At 46.3% G+C, this 20,390-nt stretch overlaps 2 protein-coding genes and 1 pseudogene across 3 annotated transcripts in view; 2 read left to right on the top strand and 1 right to left on the bottom strand.

The window, feature by feature from the left end:
* The first annotated feature begins 2,161 nt into the window (after positions 1-2,161).
* LOC110546685 (small nuclear ribonucleoprotein F-like) lies at positions 2,162-2,401 on the top strand (annotated as a pseudogene).
* Positions 2,402-2,930: 529 nt separating this feature from the next.
* Positions 2,931-7,482, bottom strand: Rps14 (ribosomal protein S14). 2 transcript variants are annotated; one of them, XM_021633674.2, is made up of 5 exons: positions 7,339-7,482; positions 5,400-5,550; positions 4,821-4,982; positions 3,612-3,688; positions 2,931-3,048 (listed from the first exon to the last, which is right to left on the bottom strand). In XM_021633674.2, exons 2-5 carry the CDS (start codon positions 5,546-5,548, stop codon positions 2,981-2,983), a joined length of 456 nt encoding a protein of 151 aa, XP_021489349.1. In that variant the 5' UTR covers positions 5,549-5,550; positions 7,339-7,482; the 3' UTR covers positions 2,931-2,980. The 2 variants fall into 2 exon arrangements, with proteins under 2 accessions (XP_021489349.1, XP_021489350.1); XM_021633675.2 differs by having other exon boundaries at positions 7,256-7,381.
* A 154-nt stretch (positions 7,483-7,636) lies between these two features.
* Ndst1 (N-deacetylase and N-sulfotransferase 1) overlaps positions 7,637-20,390 on the top strand; it is a 90,112-nt gene continuing 77,358 nt past the window's right edge. Inside the window, exon 1 of the mRNA XM_060377218.1 lies at positions 7,637-7,794. The gene's annotated coding sequence lies outside the window, so the exon portion shown is untranslated. The remainder of the gene's footprint in view (positions 7,795-20,390) is intronic.

Raw genomic sequence — 20,390 nt, forward strand, 5'->3', positions numbered from 1 at the left:
CTGCATGTATGCCTGCATGCCAGCAGAGGACACCAGATTCCAGTTATAATTCCAGAATTGAACCCAGGACCTCTGGACAGTGCTCTTATCTGCTGAGCCCTCTCTCCAGCCCTGCAGTGCATGTTCTTAACCTGAGCCATCTCTCTATCCCATTTGATTATTTTTCTCAACCTTTATTTTTAAAATTTTATGTACATGGATGTTTTGCCTGAAAAACACCCATGCACATAAAAATTTATGTCTACACACCATGTTTGTAGTGCCCTCGGAGGCCAGAGAGGGATCAGATCCCCTGGAACTGAGGCTGCAGACGGTCATGAGCCATATCAGTGCTGGAATTGAAAACTGGTCCTTTGAAAGAGTAGCCAGTGCTCTTAACCACTGAGCCATCTCTCCAGCCTTTTAGGTAAAATGTGTAGTAGTTTATTTATCCAGACCAGGCAGTATCATCCAACAAAGGAATGTGGAATGGCTACATACCACAATGTGGATGAATCTCAGAATACCATGCTACCGGGATACGGCAGGGCACTCCAGTGATCCCACCTCTTCTGAGGGGGCCAAGCAGGAGAATCCAGGCCAGCCTGGGCTACATAGAGAGTCCTGTCCCCCAAATCAAAATGAAACAAAGTAAAACTCAGGAATCAACCATTTGACAATGGGCTTGAGAGAACTCAGCACTTAAGCGTGCTTATTGCTCTTCCAGAGGACCAGAGTTCGGTCCCCAGCACCCAGGTCAAGTAGCTCACAACCACTTGTAGCTCCAGCTATAGCCCAGCAACTTCCTCCCCACTGCACACAGATGGTCCTAGAATGCATACATGAATTTAAAACAAAAAGAAAACCAAAATATCCTTGCCAGTGTTGTAGAGGGATTTTATCTGAAACAGGATCTCACTGTGAACCTGAATGCAGAGCTCTGCTCTGCCTCCCAGGGTGCTGGTTATAGGCGTGCTCCCACACCTGGCTGTTTTTGAGGCAGGTTTCATACTGTAACCCAGGATAGCCCCAACTGCATGGCAACCTACAGGGGTGTCACCAACAGCAGTTCTGCCAAATTACTCGTGGTGCATGCCTTTAATTCTAGCACTCAGGGAGGCAGAGGCAGGCGGATCGCTTTGAGTTCGAGGTCAGCCTGGTCTACAAAAGCAAGTTCAGGACAGCCAAAAAGAACTCAGGACATTGGAATGGGGGAGCAAAGCGCTGGAGATGGCTCAATGGCTAAGAGCACTGGCTGCTCTTCCAAAGGACCTGGGTTCAAATTCCACCACCCACACGGCAGCTCATTAACTGTCACTCCAGTTCCAGGGCATCCAACACACTCATACGGTAAATAAAACACCAATGCACATCAAAACAAAACCTCAGTTCAGTTCATGGGCATGCATGGTGGCACATGCCCTTAAGCCCTGAACTCCAAGAAGGCAGACACAGTAGGATCTATGTTGGGTTCCAGGACAGCCAGGAATACAAAATGAGACCTATCCCAAAGAAATTTACAAAAGCAAACCCTCCTAAGACATTCAGTACCCTCTGATAAGTGTCCTTGGAGCTAGATGCAAGCTTCCAGAAAGCGAGAACCATTATCTTCTTATTGCTGATTAAAATAGGACTTGGTGTGTATTTGTGGTGTGACTGATTCTTAGGTACTTTATGTACCAATGTGGAACAAACTCCAAGAACAGCTAAGGAAAGCAAGGCAAGGAACATAAGTGCAAGCTACTCATCTTGCACAGCCGGTGTGGGGGGTATGGGGAGAAACACACCCACACAGGTTTAAATATGGCTCCAGTCTGGAAGGCTCTTCTGCTCAGGCTACACTTTAACAGTTGCCCCTGCTCTGGCCCTTTAAGAAAACTGGCAGCTGTGTTGTACTGGTATAAGCCTTCATGCCAGCTACTTGGGAGACAGAGGCAGGAAGATCTCTATCAAATTTTGAGACGAGCCTGGTCTACAGAACTAGTTTCAGGACAGCCAGAGCTACACAGTACATAGCTTTGGGGAAAAAAAAAAAAGGCTGTAATCCCAGCCAGTCAAGAGAATTGCTTAAATTTGAGGGCTGGCTACAGTGAAACCAGTCTCAAAAGAACCACTGGTCTGGCTTTTAGTGTTTGGTTGGCTTGGGCACAGTGGCAGCAGCTAGTGGGGCATAGCGCTCCCAATGAGTTTACCCCTCAATCCTAAAGCTCTTCTCAATGGGCTGACAGAAAAGCCAGTGATGGTTAAAACTTAAGTAGGGAATGGAATACAAGGGCTACCCGGCCTCTGTAGATGGCTAGTTTACAAATACAGAATACACAGATGGGGATTGTCTGGACACCTGGGTGAAGTTCTAGTAAGGTGTAATAGTGTTCTTTAGGTCAGAGGCGTGGAAGAGGAAGATAGGAAAATGAGAGAATAGCGTCTGTTTAGATAATCCAAACAGCTCCACCTCTTTGGTATCTTGACACAGACTTGCTATGTAACCCTGACTGCCCTGGAACTCCCAATGTAGACCACACTGGCTGATCTGCTGGCCCCTGCCTGCTGGGCTTAGGGGTTGTCCCATGATGCCCGGGCTATGAACATTTTCAAAACAGTCTCCAAGGCAACGGTCTGATGAGACTGGCCGGCCTATTAATGCCACAGTGCTGCAGCCTCAGTGTCTCATCTCAGATTCCCTTTCCCAAACACCTAGTTTGCAGAACCCAGGCTTGCCCAGCCTACACCAGAACCGGACCACGCCCCTAGATAGCCTTCACATCCTCTCAATCAATATACTGTTTGCCTTACTGTGTCCCCAGGTGGCCCCTAAGTGACAAACACCAGAACTGCTGGGCATGGTGGGACAGCCTTTAATCCCAGCACCTGGGAGGCAGTCCCATCTACAACGTGAGTTAAAGGGCAGACAGGGCTGTATACAGATCCTGTCTCAAACACCAGAAACAAAATAGCTTACACAAAGCAATTTATTAACAGAAAATAACTCGAGAAGCCCTGTTCACAGACGGCGACCACGACGACCTCCCTTCCTTCGAGTACTGTCAGAGGGAATGGGGGTGACATCCTCTGTGAGAAGAAAAAAAATGTCATTGTAGCGATGTAACATGAAGATACAGGCCTCCCCAGGCAACTAGCATATTTCATTCTTCCCCAAACGTATAACCCCAGTGGTCAACAAGCAAGGGGATACCCCACCTGCCATCCCAAATCACTTTCAGAAGGGTCAACAGGCTCTGAGAAGGTTCACAAACACCAGAGGCAAGGGACACCAAGTTCCTAACTCAGCCTAGTAGAAAGTGTTCCTACACTGAGCAACAGTGGCTGTTTGCTCTATTTTAGGCTGTGGGGCCAAGAGCAAAACTGCTATAAAGGGCCAGAAGGTGACAGATGTGAGGGCAATCAAGGGGAGCCATTCTTCTTCATCTAGATGGCCCCAAGGGGAACGCTCTACTAACATTTAAGCAGAGACAAAAGGCTGCTGAAACCACTCAGAAGTGCTTTTAAGCTTTCCCAACACAGACAGGGGGAAAAAAGATACCACAGTTATGGAGATGAACTCTCACAATGCTTTACAGGTTCCTATAAAAGTAACCAAACAAATCCAAGTGTTAGCTAGAGGGGGCACTTACCAATCCGTCCAATCTTCATCCCTGAGCGAGCAAGAGCTCTGAGGGCTGACTGGGCTCCAGGTCCAGGGGTCTTGGTTCTGGAAAATGAATTGTTGACCAAGTCAGTTGGAAATTTTTCTAGAACTCATATGGTTTTAACTCACTTCTAAATGGGGGAAGGCTACAAACACCACATCTCTGTGATGTGGCCATATAATACAATTTTTAGTCTTTGTGGGCCACTATGGTTTTCTTATACTACACAATCACACCACACAAAATCCTTTTCAAATCTGTTAAATGCTAGAGAGATGGCTCAATAGTTATGCACGTGCTACACACAGGCAATATATTCATCTAAATTTTTCTACCTTTTTTTTGGGGGGGCACATAAATGTTGGGATTAAAGGTGCGCTACACCTGCAAATCCTTAATAAAAAGGGGATGTGCAAAACACCCCCCTCCTGGCCTGTGGCCATCTAGCTCTGCACCCAGCCTGGCTAAGCTCTCTATTGTCTCTCCATGCTGTGATTCCTCATTTGTAGCTGCTGCATTCAATGTCACTTCTTCATGGACTACTAAGTAAGTCCTTGCTTTGTTCCATTAAGACATGAGATCCAGTGAGGCTCCACCCATCCCTGCTTCTTTTATCACACCTCATGCCATTCACTCCTTCAACGCCCACCTTTCTGCCAACCTCAAAAGTTTCTCCCATCACATCTCTATCTGAACTGTGCACCCCAGCTCACCATTTAACCATCAGTGTTTGGGTTAGGTTGGCCTCAAACTCATTTTGCAGCCAATAACTAAGTTGAAACTCTTGATCCTCCTGCCTCTATTTCCTGGGGCAACAAACACATACCACCATATCCAGACTAGGTGGACCTGGGATAAGAAGGGTCTCACTAATGTGTCTACATCTCCATCCCAGGCCTTAGTTTAAATCACCCCTACCACCAACTCCACACTTTGCTTCCTAGTATCTGCCACAAAATGAAGCCATATAACCTTCTGCATGTTATAAAGTCTGGCTTTCCCTGAAAGGTGAGGGGCCACACAAGGGGGCCATCCAGTGATTAGTCAATAAACACGAGGACAAATTATTTTTTGAGGCAGGGGAATCACTGTGTAGCCCAGGCTAGTTCCAAGGTCTAGATTACACACATGCCTAAGATAATCTCACTCCACAACATTAAATCAAATCTCAAATCCACCCACAATCTTCTGTACCTGTTTCCCCCTGTGGCCCGGAGTTTGATGTGCAGGGCAGTGATGCCCAGCTCCTTGCACCTCTGGGCCACGTCCTGGGCAGCCAACATGGCTGCATATGGAGAGGACTCATCTCGGTCGGCCTTTACCTTCATTCCACCAGTCACTCGGCAGATGGTTTCCCTAGGGGCAAAAGCAGAACCATGCCTTCATTTTCCAACAAGGATGAACGGAACACTTATTGAATCCCCAATAAGCACAGTATGGCTGGTTAACTTGAGCATGTATCCTGCTTCTCAACAGTTATAAGTTGTGTTTTCAGGGATTCAAAGGCAAATTCCTTTGTGCCCAGCAAACACAAAGCCCTGGGTTCACTTTGCAACGCTACATAAAATCACAGCAAAGGGACAGAGGAGGGAAGAATACCAGAAGTTCAAATTTATCTTCAGCTCCATGAAACAATGTGTGCTTTCTCTCATAATTCAAGGCAAAGTAAAAAACAAAACAATTCTTTAGAGTGACCCTATAAACTGCTATACCCATTCCTCCCTGCCTAGTCCCTTTAGGGTTGGTTTTATGCCTTTCTGCCCAAGTACTTACTTGCCAGAAAGATCAGTAACATGGACAAAGGTATCATTGAAGGATGCAAAGATGTGGCAGACCCCAAATACATTCTCTCCTTCAGCCACTTGGGGTCCGAGGCTGATGACTTGTTCTTCCTTCTTTTCCTTCCCCTTTCGAGGTGCCATTTCTAAGTGGAAGAAGAACCTCAATGTTAACAGGCAAAAGTAGTATTGAGCAGTACTTCAAGTGCATCAGTTTTTCCTTATCTACTAAAGGGAAACCCAAGTTTTGTTCTTTTGGCTCCCTAGTATCCTGTCTTTTGAACTTGGTGTTTACCAGATCTTAACTAGAAAGGAAGGTGCCATAAGAGACCATTTCTCAAAAGCTCAAAGCACCTTTTGGACAAGCAGTCATTGCAGCAATAGACTACACACATCTCTAAAGTTCATAAGTAGCTATCCAAAACAGACAATGCAGGACTCTGGCCCAAGTTTTACTTACAACTCTCTTCTCCCTTTTACTTAAGCTTGGAAGTTCATTCGTCCAAGATGACACCATAGGCAGTTGGATAGCAGAGACCACAACTCGGGTAGATGATTCTCTGTCCACATACAATACTTAAAACCTACATTTTCTGGGCCCCAGACTCCTTTCAGTTTAGGCACAAAGCAAGAAATGTCAAACAATTCTCAGCTTATCCTTGCCAGCACAGCCTTCAAAGCCTCATCTCCTACACTCAATATCCAAAGACCCAAAAGACCCGACAGCCTACCAAATCTTCAGTAGCAAACATTAAAAGCACTATCACGGCAAGATGTGGTGGTGTGCAACTTTAACCCCAGCACTTGGGAATCAGAGGTAGGAGGATCTGAGTTGCTATGTTGGACAGCCTGGTCTACATAGCAAGTCCCAGGATAGCCAGGCCCTTCCAGGAAGTCTAATGGAAAAATATCCATGTCTACAATCCAGTATTCAGATCAACTTACTTTAGCAGTCACAGGACCTAGGGAAAAGACAAGCAAGGAGGCTGGTTTTTTTCCCCCCAAGCAGGTCTCTGACCAACCTGAAGCTAAGTGCCAGATAAAAACCACCACCTTTTTCAGAAGAAACTAGTATTGAGCAGCACCTCAAGTGGAATCAGGCTATCTCCTAGCAGCTAAGAAAACAGGACGGTCAGTCCAGGATGATACTGTGTCAAAGCCTGTCTTGTATTCTCTTCAAAAACCACCACAGGCCTTAAAAGTAGGTTTCAAGTGTACCTGAGACCTGTCTAGTGACTTACCCATACACTATCTGGGGCCCAATTGCCAGAAGCACAAAGGCAGGTCAAGGATGTATAGACACCTCTCCTTACCCTCAAATTAGGATAAGAAACAGTTTAGTAGGGTACAAATCGTTTGGGCATGATGTCTACTCAATGCAGCTTTGCCGTCCGCGTTCGGGATGAGGAAATGATTACCCAGAACATAAACATATTGCAGCAGTCCTACTCTACTACGGAGCACCCCGACAGGCAACACGTCCGACTCAAGGGAGAGACCATCATGGACCAGAAGCACTCCACACAAGGACGGGGCTTTCTGACAACCTTTTAATTTTCGATTTACAGAGCTGGCTGGTACGAATCCTACTCGTGTTTTTCACGTGGGAGAAGCGAGGTTGGGTGCCGGGCTACGACTGCACATTAGCAGTCTGATGGGGTGCAGGCTACGACCCACCCGCTCCTTGGAACACTCCGCGCGACGGCTGCGGTGAGAGGGCAAGGCCCAGGGCAGGACGCCCAACCCAATCCTACTTCAGACATCCCCACGTCAGGCCAGATGGTCGCCTCAGGGACAAGGCGCAGCCCTGGGCCCCGACGGCTCGGGCTCGCGACCGACCCTACCACGCACTTGGCTCGGCTACCGCGCAAACACCCCGCTGACGCCCCTAGCCGGAGGATGCCGCAAGATTTTCGGCGCCCGGGCCTCCTTACTTGAACGTCGCCGTCAGACTCCTCCACCGGAAAGAGAGAGGAGGAAGAGGCGGGCAGACGGGTAACTTCCGTGTCCCGGAAGTGCACCTCTGAGGTCACGGAGAGAGGCCGACTCCCGGAAGAAGCCTCTATCGCGGTTTCCAAGGAGGCTATAACCGCCGGTGAAGAAGCAGGCTTCTTAAGGGACCCGGGTGCTGTGTCTTGCTCTGACCGGATCTGCCTGTGAGCCTGCAGGGAGCGGACACGCGCGGGAGAGGAGTCTGTCCTCCAGGTCTCGGTTGCCGCAGCTAGACGGACTTCCGAGTCGGGACCTCAGGCCAGGCAGCCTGGAAGCGACAGCGCCCCTCGTGGTGTGGAGGAGAATAACAACAACAAACGATCTTGTCCTGCAGCTGCAGCCCAGTTTCAACACTTTCCTGCTACTCCGCACTAAGCATCTTATATTCAGTGCTTCAGGTAATTCTCACAACTAACTAGATTAGTTTTAATTTCCGTTGGATACATAGGTGTATGAAATGAGACCACGTGTGTGTTGCCGCTTTGGGGTTCTGACATAAAATCCCTATATTTAGTAGTCTCATTTTCACATATCCATCTAATAAAAATATTGCACGGCCTTGAAAAATAGGGAGACTTTGCAGATGGAAATGCAGAGAAAGGGGGAGAAGTATACCTTCTAGAATTTGAAAAACATGGGTACAAAGCCTGGCATGGGGGCTGGAGAGATGGCTCAGAGGTTAAGAGCACTTGCTGTTCTTCTCTATGAAGGTCCTGAGTTCAATTCCCAGCAATCACATGGTGGCTCATAACCATCTATAATGAGAACTGTTGCCCTCTTCTGGCCTGTAGGCACATACACAGGCAGAATACTGTATAAATAATAAATAAATAAATCTTAAAGCCTGGCATGATACACACGTCTTTAATCCCAGCACTCAGGGATGAAGAGGCAGGCAGATCTCTGTGAGTTCTAGGCCAGGATGGTATACAAAGTAAGAACTGGACAGCCAAGGCTACACAGGGAAATCCTGTCTCGGAAAAAAAAAAGTACAATATACACACATATTCATTGGCATGTATATACAGCCATAGATTCATAATGCAGGGCATGGCAAACAGAGTTACATGTACACAAACATATGTACATCTAGCTATATAATAACTTGGGCATGGTGGCACACCTTTAGTCCCAGCACTCGGAAGGCAGAAGTAGGCAGATCTCTGTGAGTTCCAGACCAGCCTGGTCTACAAAGTGAGTTCCAGGACAGCCAGGACAAAGAAAAAAGTGATGATGACAATGATAAAATTTATATATTGCATATAGCTCTTTGTGTATTGGAATTGATACCATCATGAAAAACTTTAGCTAAATTTAGGATTTTTTTTTTTTTAACAGGGTTTATCTGTGTAGCCTTGGCTGTCCTGGACTCGCTTTGTAAACCAGGCTGGCCTCAAACTCACAGAGAGCCACCTGCCTCTGCCTTCCTAAGTGCTGGGATAGAAGCATGTGCCACCACACCTGGCTGAATGTTTTATTCTTTTGAGACAGGGTCACCATGACTAGCCTGGAACTTGCTATGTAGACCAGGCTGCCCAGAAACTCACAGAGATCCCACCTGCCTCTGACCCCAGACCAATATGATCAAAGGTGTGTGTCACCATGCCAGGAGGAAATTTTTCTTAAAAAAAAAAAAAAAAAAGTATTGTTTTATTTCACTTAAAAAAAAAATAAAAAAGCTACAGCCAGGTGGTGGTGGTGCACACGTTCAATCCCATCACTTGGGAGGCAGAGGCAGGCAGTTCTCTGAGTTCAAGGCCAGCCTGGTCTACATCGTGAGTTCTGGGACAACCAAGGCTATGTACAGAAACCCTGTCATGGAAAAACAAAAACAAAAGCTACAGAAAACATATAAAACAGATACCCTAAGATAATGGAACAAGAAAAAAAGGTGGAGGGGGAGAAGTCAGGTGTGGTGGCAAATGCCTTTAATTCCAGCACTTGGATGGTTTTCCTTCATGTATGTCTGTGTATCACTTGTGTGCCTGGTGCCCCACAGAGGCCCAGAAGGGGGTGTCAGATCCCTTGTAGTTACAGTAAGTTGTGAGCCATCATGTGGGTGGTGGGACTCAAACCTGGGTCCTATGGAAGAGCAGTCAGTGCTCTTAACTGCTAAGCAGTTTCTCCAGCCCCCTAATTCCAGCACTTGGGAGGTAGAGGCAAGCAGTTCTCTATAAGTTCAAGGCTAGTCTGGTCTACATAGTGAGTTCTAGGATAGACAGAGGTACCCTGTCTCCAAAAAAGAAAAAGAAAAGAAAGAAAAATAGTCTTAGTATTTTTAAAAATATTTATTTGCTTATTTATTTATTTATTTATTGTGTATGCAATGTTCTGCCTGCATATACACCTGCACGCCAGAAGAGGGCACCAGATCTCATTATAGATGGTTGTGAGCCACCCATGTGATTGCTGGGATTGAACTCAGGACTTTTGCGAGAGCAGCCAGTGCTCTTAAACTCTGAGCCATCTCTCCAGGCCAGTCTTACTGTTTTTGTTATTACTGACTCATGCTGATCTTCCAAATATCACTTAGGGATATACATATGGGAAAGGACTTGGGGGAAGGAGACAAAGTCTTCCTTCTCCCAGGCTAGCCTTGGATTGGCTACATAGCTGAAGATAAGCATTAACTCCTGACTCTTGGCCTCTACCGGCCGAGTGCTGGGATTATAGATACACACCATCATTTATGGTTTTATTTTCTTTTCCTTTTTGTTTTTTGCTTGTTTTCGAGACAGGATGTTATGTAGTCTAGACTGGTATAGAACTAGTGTGTAGCCCAGACTGCCCTTGAACTCCTGATCTTCCTGTTTCTACTTTCAGGTTCTGCAATTACAGATCTATGTCACCACACCCAGTAAGGTGGTTTTAAAAAGCCATGTTTATTGCAGACAATTCACATACAACAAGAATAGGTAGAGAAACGGGAGGTAGTGGTGTACACCTTTAATCCCAACATTTGGAAATTTGTGAATTCAGATCAGCCCTCCAGAAACCCTGGCCAGCCAGGGCAATGTGGTAAGCTCCTGCCTTACAAAAAAAAAAAAGGGGGGATGGGGGCAGGGAACTGGAAAGATGGCTCGGTGGTTAAAGGTACTGGCTTCTCTTCCAGATGACCCAGGTTTGATTCCCAGCACCCACATAGCAGCTCACAACTGCCTGTAACTCCATTCCTAGAGACCTGACACCCTATTTATGCCTCCGTGAGTATTACAGTCAGGTGGTGCTCAGATACACTGGCAAGCAAATACCCATACACCTAAAAATAAAATCTAAAAAAAGGATTACATATGTGTGTATGTGTGTGTGTGTGTGTGTGTGTGTGTGTGTGTGAAGAACACTACTGAAGGCTGAGTGGTGGAGCACTTGCCTTGTTTACAAGTGGTGTTTACAGCCTTGGATTTGATCCCTATTGCTTCCAAAAACAAAAATAAATAAATGTCAGCTATTATCCCTTAAGTTCCCCTTCTATAGATGCCACCATTGTCAGATCACAGTGTTATTCACAAAACAATGTTCTGTGTTTTAATTATGTAATCTACACTTACAGAATTCTGTTCTTAAACTATTGTTACTCAACATTGTTATGGACATTTTCATAACAATGGAGATTGTCAACATTTTAGATTCTTTTTGACGCATAATTAGAATTTTAAAGAAGAATTTAAGCAGAACAGTGGTGACACATGCCTTTAATCCCAACACTTGGGAGACAGAGGCAGGCTACAGAGTTAGTTCTAGGACAGCCAGGGCTACACAGAGAAACTTTTGTTCTTAGAGAACAAAACAAATAAATAAAAACAAAGAGAAAAAAAGAAACTTTTTAAAATTTCATTTGTGAGCCAGGAATGGTGGTGAATGCCTGTAACCCAGCATTCAAGGAGGCAGAGGCAGGTGAATCTTTGTGAATTTCAGGACAGCCTGGGCTACAAAGCGAGTCCAGGAGAGCCAAGGCTACACAGAGAAACCCTGTCTTCATTTTTTTTTTTCATTTGTGTAATGTGTATCTGTGTGCTTGTGCCTTGGTGCTGTGTGGAGGTCAGAGGACCATCCACATGAATTAGCTCTCTCTCCTCCCATCATATGGGCTCTGAGAAACAAACTCATGTTCTCAGGCTTGGCGGAGAATGTCTTTCCTACTAAGTCATCTTTCTAGCCCACATTTTTTTTTATTATTATTATTTACCAGGAGGCAGAGGCAAGCAGATCTGAGTTCAAGGCCAGCCTGGTCTATAGACTGAGTTTCAAGACACCCATGGACACACAGAGAGATCCTGTCTGGAAGAGCAAAACAAGTTTAGATTATTACTTTATTTTACATTTATTAATATTTATTAATATTTTGCCTGCAGGTGTGTGCATCACATGTGTGCCTAGCGCCTGTGAGAGTCAGAGGAGGGTGTCAGAGCCCATGGGATGGAGTTACGGTGGTTGTGAGCCACCATCTGGGCAGTGGGAGTGGAACTGAGCCCTCTGTGAGAGCTAGAACAAAAGCAATTGCAGTAAGTGCTCTTAACGACTGAGCATCTCTCTAGCCTTCCAGCCTGAGGATTTTAACATAGATTTAAATGGAGGTAATAGAAAGCAAGCAGCTCAGAAAAGGGAAAAGCAAGTATATGTGTGTGATGGCTTGGGAGTCAGACATTTGGTTTTTGGTTTTTCTTGTTTTGTTTTTGTAGATTTGTTTGACACAAGGTCTTTTTGTTTTTTGTTTGCTGTCTGTATAGCCATGGATGTTCTGGATACTCACTCTGTATACCAGGCTGGCCTACGAACTCAGAGATCCAGCTGCCTCTGCCTCCCGAGTGCTGCCCCATAGAGGGAGAATATTAGCAGAGATGAGAGCAGTGGTGTGAGCTCCTGCTTTGAGTCTAAACTGTATAAAACCATGCTGTAGCCCTCAGGGAGAGAAGGCTTCATTCATGGAGGGAGCAGGGCCAAAGGCAGCCTACATAGTCACCCAAGCTGGCCTCTAACTCCTCCTTCTCCTGCCTCAGCGCCCTGAGGGCTGGGATTACATGCATGCACCACTGTGCTTGGTCCTCAATCTCTTCTCACCTGTCTCACCATCTTCCCTACGGAGACCGCTTCTCACATGCTGTTACCACTACCGACGCGTTAGTCTTCCCCAAGCCACCATCTCAGTCTCCGTCCCTAGACCCTGATCAAAAGCAACGGGCAGAGTGTCGGCTCCAACCATCCCCTGTGAGTATCCCGTCTAACCACTGAATCCATGGCTCCCAGGATTCTGTTCCCCTGTCTCCTCTTGAGAGAAATCATGGTCTCTAAAACCTATGCAGCTGAGGAGAGGTCTGAGGGATAGACTACAGAGGGGCTGCCAGGGACTAGAATGTGAGCAGACAAAGGTACCATGAGATGAGTGTGTTCAGTGGGTAGCAGTGGGGGTACTCATCACAATCAGTGACTTGCACCCTCATCTAACAGAACTGCCCAATGACCAGAAGAGGCAGGAGGTTTCATTCCCCTCATTTTACAATATAAAAATAAAATAATAATAATAGATAAAGTAAAATATACAGTAAAATGCCGCAGGGGTGTTGTGGCACATGCCTGTGGTCTGAGTACTGGAAAGATGGAGGGAAGAAATTTGCTGCAAGTCTGAGGCCAGCCTACTCTGCACAGTGAGCTCCAGGCTAGCCGGAACTACACAGCAAGACACTGGCAGGACAATAAAGGCAAGTGTCTTAGCTTCTCTCTGTGTTGTTGCTGTGGTTAAGTATCCTAGCAGGCCAGCTAGTGGTGGGGACACCTTTGACTTTCATCCCAGCACTCAGGAGGCAGAGAGGCGGGGGCAGGGGCAGGGGCAGGGGCATCTCGGAGTTTTAGGCCAGCCTGAGTTTCAGGAGTTTCAGGACAGCCAGGGCTACACAGAGAAATCTTGTCTCAAAACAAACAAACAAACAAACAAAAAAAAAAACTGAAACAACAACAACAAAACCCAAGAAAAATCAAAACAAAAACAAAATTCCGACAGAAACAAGTTAAGGAGGAAGGGTTTCTTTCAGTCCACAGTGCATAGAGGTGTGGTTCAGCCCAGTCCATAGTGTGGAAGTCACAGCAGCAGAAACTTGAAGCCTCTGGTCACGTAGCATCTATTTCAGGAAGCAGAAAGCGATAAATGAATGCATGCTACTGCTCAGCTGCTCTCTGCCCTTAATCCAGCCCAAGGTCCCCAAGATCAGAGAACAGTGAGAAGGTCTTCTCTTCTCTTAATTAATATAATTAAGAAATCTCACAGCCAGGTCTGATGGTGCAGGCTTTTATTTCCAGCACTTTCAAGGCAGAGGCAGGCAGACCTTTGAGAGTTCAAGGCCAGCCTAGTCTATTTGTTCACCCTTGGACCACAGCTGTATCATCTTATGTGTGCTTTGCCCCAAGAAAACACTTTCTTGTCCCAGTACAGAGTATCAGGTTTCTCCTTTTAAAAAAACTTACATTGATACACTTTGTGTGTGTGTGTGTGTACTGTTGTGCAGATGTGGTGATCAGAGGACATTTTGGGGGTTAGTTTAGTTCTCTTCTCTCACCAGGTTCCAGGGTTCCAGGAGGTGAATTAAGGTAGTCTGGCTTTGGTCTTACCCACTGAGCTGTCCTGCCAGCCCTAGGTTTCTCTTTAATGGTGCTCATCTACCTCTCTCTCGCTCCTCATCTCTCTGACAGACACTTACTATGCAGCCCTGGCTGGCCTGGAACTTGCTGTGTAGATTGAGAGCTAGCTTCTCAAGTGCTGGGATTAAAGGTTTGCACCACCACATCTGGCTAAATTTTTTTTCTTTCTTTCCTTTCTTTTGTTTTTTTCTTTTTGTTTTGTTTTCGAGACAGGGTTTCTCTGTGTAGCCTTGGGTGTCTGGACTCAATCTGTAGACCAGACTGGCCTTGAACTCACAGAGATCTGCCTGCCTCTGCCTCCCTGAGTGCTGGGACTAAAGGCGTGAGACACCATGTCCTGCTTATTTCTTATTTAATAGTTATGACTGTTTCGTTCCTACACCTTCCCTGTTTGAAACTTTGAACTTGCCTACACCATTCTTTTATTGAACAAATTAATTCATTATCTTAACATTTAATTTCGCTCAGTTCTCAGGACATAGGCAAAATGAAGTGAGAGTCTTTCCCAAAACATTGCACAAATTGCCTCTCACTTGGTTCCTGATACCATCCCTATTCTCCTCTGAAACTTCATGATCCTGGAACCCACTATTCGAATTCAAAGTCTTTCCTTCCTTCCTTCCTTCCTTCCTTCCTTCCTTCCTTCCTTCCTTCCTTCCTTCCTTTCTTCCTTCTTTCCTTCCTTCCTTCCTTTCTTCTTCCTTAATGTGCATTGGTGTTTTGCCTGAATGTCTGTCAGTCTGTATGAGAGTGTCAGATCCTCTGGACCTGGAGTTACAGTTATGAGCTGCCATGTGAATGCAGGGATTTGAATCCGGGTCCTTCGAAAGAGTAGCCAGTGCTCTTAACCAGCCCTCTGTGAGCATGTGAGCATTCTTTTTTTTTTTTCTCCAAAAATTTATTATGCCTGCATGTACACCTGCATGCCAGAAGAGGGCACCAGATCTCATTATAGATGGTTGTGAACCACCAGGTAGTTGAATTAACCTTTGAGCCATCCTCTCTACCCACTCCGTCAGCATCTTAACTTGCAGGCTTCTACCAGAATGGCTCATTAAGCTAAGCTTCTACCATTAATTGCTTTTAGCCTAAGGTTCCAAACTGATCCTCATCCCTTCCCAAAACAGTTCCAAAGGCCTGAAAGCCTTTGGTTTATCACAACACCCACTCCTAGTACCAATTTCTGTCTTAGTTTCTTTTCCTGTTGCTATAATTAAAATACCCTGACAAAAGTGACTTATCTCTTCTCACAGTTCAAGGTTTGGTCCCTCAGGGTGGGAAAGTCAGGAAAGCAAGGAGCCTGAAGCAGGAAGTAGAGAACAATGAGTGTGTGCTTGCTAGTGCTCAGCCCAGAATCCCCAAGCCCAGGGACTGTGCCACCCACCGTAGTAGAGTCTCCCCATGCCATTTGGTTTAACTAAGATATTCTCTCACGGACACTCTCAGAGGCCCTTCTCTCCAGTGACTCTAGGTTGTGTCAAGTTGATGATTAAAATTAAAATTAACCATCATAAAAATAAAGCAAAACAAAATACAAATAAATGTAAGCTGGGCACTGGGGTCAGGCCTTTCAGTGTTGTTTGAGGATGTGAAACCAAAGACTGGTGGCTGGGGCTGGGCGTGGAAGATGCAGGAGAGGACTTCTTGCAGAGAGAGCTCTTAGTTGCGTCTCTGAGTGCTGCCGAGCGATCTGCGAGCTGGCAAACTCAAGAGCAGTGACTCTTTTGCTGCTGTGTGGTTATGGACAGAACGATAGGAAATTCCTGTTCTTACTCAAGCACCCGCTAGATGGCGCCCAGCCCCACGGTGCTGCCAGAGGGCCCCTTTCTGGTCTTAGCTCTGGAATTTGTTTATCCGTCAGGAAATTGTACATATTTCATCCAGGACATTCCACTTCAGACATAGCTGTGATGTGACCAGAGCTGAGGTGAAGCCGAATCAGGAGAAAGTCTGGGCAGTACCACTGTGACTTGCCTACTGCATCCACGCCTTTGTGCTGCCATGTCACAGGCTAACTTGCAGAGGACCCACCCTGCCACGCTCTCTCAAAGGGAAGAACGACATCTTCGGTTGTCTGTACCAGAGTATATAGCCTGGGCCATGTATTCAACCCACACATTCAGGGAACCCGCGTTATACGATGAGTGACAAATTGATGGATAAGGAAGTTGCAAGTCTCTCTCTCTCCCCGTGGAAAGAGCTATCTAATGTGAGTGATATAGGGTGCTGTGTTAAGTAGCCAAGCCATAATCGTGTCACTACAGATGGTGGTGAGTACTGGGAGGAAAGATGACCCAACAGTAGTGGACCACTAGGCTTAGAAGTGGACAAGGACTGCCAAGTCTAGGAAAGCCCTAGAAAAGACCACAAGGAGGAAGAGTCAGGGGAGGAGGAGAGCTGTGATGGATGATAGTGAGAATGTGGGGAATCAAACCCAGGTACTCTGCAAGAGAAACAAGTGCTCTTAACCTTCGAGCCATCTCTCCAGCCCCCTAAATGGTGTCTTTATAGGTCTGCTCTGGACGCTGGAGATACGGTTCCATTGGTAGAGTGTCTGTCTAGCATATATGAAACCTGGGATCAATTTCAAGTGGCATGGCATCCATTCATGATGGGGCAGGGCTGTAATCTCAACACTTGGGAGGTAGAGACAAGAAGGTCTAAGCTTCAAGGTCATCCTTAGCCAGTAAGTTTGAGGGCAGCATGGATTACTTGAAATCCTCTCTCAAAAGCAGACAGACAGATAGAAGATGATAGATAGATACATAAATAGATATATAAATAGATACATAGATAGATAGATCCTGCTTTGTTTGAATTAGTGTCAGCGGAAGAGGATAGGAGTAGGGTCAAGAAGAGAGGGAGGAATGGCTCAGAGGTTAAGAGCACTGCTCTTCTTCCAGAGGTCCTGAGTTCTATTTTGAGCAACCACATGGTAGCTCATAACCATCTATAATAAGACCTAGCGCCCTCTTCTGTCGTGCAGGTGTACGTGCAGGCATAATAAATAATTACAGGTGGCACACACCTGTAATCCCAGCACTCAGGGAGGCAGAGGCAGGCAGATCTCTGTGAGTGTGCATCTAGCTTGGTCTACAAAGCTAGTCCAGGACAGACAAGGCTACACAGAGAGACCCTCTCTCGAAAAAAATAAAACTAAAAAATGAAGAAGAGAGGAAGATGGCTGTGTAAGTGGGAGATCACAGTCACTCAGAGCGAAGAGAGGGAGATGACACACAGATCTCGGGGGAGGGAGTGGTGATGGAGTGCTTGGCAAACCTAGAACTTCAGAGACAAGTGTTCTGCCATGAAGCTACACTCCCAGGGCAATATCCATATTTGAGAGTAATTTTAGAATCAGATTCTAACCTTTTAAGATTTGTTGGACCCAGGGCTGAGAATGAGTCAGGCTTGAAGGATGAAGCTCAGACCATGTGCCAAGACAAGGAGGCCTGGGGAGTTCCTCCTTGGGTGAAGATATGCATTAAGCTAGGCCCTGCGATGCTTGGAGTCATCAGTGTGACACACTAGTAAAACAACAATGGCCAAGCACTTGGAGGTTATCGGAAAGACTAAGGCAGCTGCTGAAGTGTATCAGCAGCCTCTAGATTAAACTCAGTACCAGGGGTTGGAGACCTCTTTAAACACTATAGTCTAGATAGCCAAGGGGGTCAGTGAGGGCCATTGCTTTAGTGCTAGGGGCTGGCTGATGTTGGTCAAGGCTGCCAGAGAGAGTAGGCTTCTTGGACGGGAAGTAGAAGGAAGCCACCCCAAAGGACGTCAGAAACCCCGAGACTCTTGTGCAATGTGGAGGAGTTGGCCATACTTTATCTCTTTGTCTGGTGAGAGCCTCTTCTCCCCCCCCCCAACGTGGTACCCTTCTCCCATGGCCATATGGCAGGGCCCAGCTGCTCACAGATTCTGGGGAGGGATAGAGATAGGGGCAGCCTCCCGGATGGGGCTGTAATTTCAGCTGGAGACAAGGCTCCTACATTTCAGCCTTCTGGTTCATGTTCTTTCCAGCATTTCTCATGTGACTATCTGGGCTGTGAGACTTCCTCCGCCCTGCCCCAGAAGCTTCTTTGCCTCTCTCTCCAAGGAGGGCCAGGCCCAGGGGGTGCCACCCGCTGACTCCCACCTGGAAAGGCATTGAGTGGGATGGCACAGCATCCCTGGGGACAAGGGGATAATTGAAGGGGGCTGCCAAGTTTAATTAGTGGTTGTGCGGGGTGTTGGAACCTGCATCTGAAAGTCCCCACACAGTGTCTTTCATCTTCAAAACCTCCCCACCAGGCTGGATGAAAGGGCCAAGCAGAGGCCAGGTATTAATAATAATTATTAGTTTCACTAATAAAGTGAAGAAGTGAGATTATCACCAAGCTCAATTCCTCCTCCTCCTCTCTTTGCCTTTTCTCTCCTTCCTGTTGCCCCTCCTCCTCTCCCTCCTCTTTTGTTTCTCTCTACACTTTACTTTGTTCTGTTTCAAGGCCTGGGGTTCCTGCTCTTGGTCTCCTCAGTATTGGGGTGTGCTAGGACATATGGAGAGCATCCCTAGGCTAGCCTGGGTGGTAGAGAGAACAGAAAGAGTAGAAGGAGATGTGGGGCAGAAGGGTGCATGCTTTTGAGTATCTGTCTTCTTTCACCCACTGTTATTTAGAGCTTATGTGAGACAGAGTCTTGCTATGTGGCACGGACTGATACTCCCTGTGCAAACTAGGTCGGCTTTTAACTTGTCCAATCCTCCTGCCTCTACCTCCTCAGTGCTGGGAGGTGTGTGCCAACAGGCTCAGCAGCAAGGTCACCGAACACAGTCTGCCAAGTCCTGGGTTGGGCACCAGGAGACTAAGCCTGAGCAGGACAGACACAAGCCAACCTTCTAGTAGGGACAATAAACAGTAATCGGCAGACACAAGTGATATCATAGATCATGGTGCGCTCTGTGAAGGGAATAAAGAGCCGGCTTTTGTGGTTTGGTTTGACTTGTTTTGTTTTGTTGGGGTTTTGAAACAGGTTTCTCTGTGTAGCTCTGGCTGTTCTGGAGCTCCCCTGTAGACCAGGCTGGCCTTAAACTCAGAGATTCACCCACCTCTGCCTCCGAGTACTGGGATTAAAGGGATATGCCATCACCATCCAGCTTGATTTTTTTTTTTTTCCTAGTGCTGGGACTTGAACTCAAGGTCTTAAGTGAGTGTTAGGTAAGTGCACTAATCCTGAGCCAAACTCCAGGCTCTAAATAGAAATCCTGAGGAGAGCTATGTGGGTGGCTACTTTAAATTAGGGAGCCATGTCGGTGACATTTAGACAGAGTCTGGAATAATAAGAAAGATCAGTTATGGCAGAAAATTTTGGGGAAAACATCCCAGGCAGGAAGAACAGTCCTTGCAAAAGTCCTGAGGTAGGCAAACACTCAGCATGAGGGTGTAAAACAGCGGTTCTCAACCTTCCTAATGCTTCATGTCATAAGGTGACCCCCAACCATAAAATTATTTTCATTGCTGCTTTCCTAACTGCAATTTGCTACTGTTATGCATCATAATGTAAATATTTTTGGAGATAGATGTTTGCCAAAGGGATCTCAACCCACAGGTTGAGAACCACTGTTGTAAAAGAAGGCCGAGGGCAGGAGAGATGGCTTAGCAGTTAAATGAAAGCACTGCTCTTATAGAGGACCGAAGTTTGGTTCCCAAGAACCCACACTGGGCGTTCACAACCACCAGTAACTTTGGCTCCAGGGATGTAATACCCTCTTTTGGCTCATTAAGTTTCTTAATACACGCACACACACACACACACACATAAATAAAATAAACACTTTTTGTTGTTGTTGTAAAAGATTTTTTCCATTTTTTATTTTAATTTGTATTAATTACACTTTATTCACTTTGTATCCCCCATGGCCCCCTTCCTCCTCCCCTCCCAATCCCTCCTTCCCTCTCCCTTCTCCATGCATAAGATATTTTTTTAAAGTATGTGTTGGTAGAGGCTATCCACATTGAATCTTCTAGGCATTGTAGGTGGTTGAGTTGGTTCTGAACGTCTTAAATTTTGAATAAGAAAAGGCCTTTTTTCTTTATTCCTCAGGAGTGATGATTTTGAGTTATGGTCTCTCCAGGTAGTGCAGGTTGGCCTTGAGCTTGAGGTGGGCTTCCTGCCTTTTCGCACTTGAAGTTATAAGTCTGATCATAGTTCCTGGCTTGAACTGGGCTCTGCACATACGTAGTTGGCCATAGTAGGAAAAGCTGGCAAAAGAAGTGGGTGTCCGTGCAGAGAAGTGTGTGGGCCAGTTGGCTGGTGTTCGATGAATGAATGCCTGAATGGGTGGGTGTACGAATCCCGGAGTATACATGGGAAGCTTCTCTGTGAG

This window comes from Meriones unguiculatus, chromosome 2, assembly GCF_030254825.1.
Source record: "Meriones unguiculatus strain TT.TT164.6M chromosome 2, Bangor_MerUng_6.1, whole genome shotgun sequence".
NCBI lineage: Eukaryota > Metazoa > Chordata > Mammalia > Rodentia > Muridae > Meriones > Meriones unguiculatus.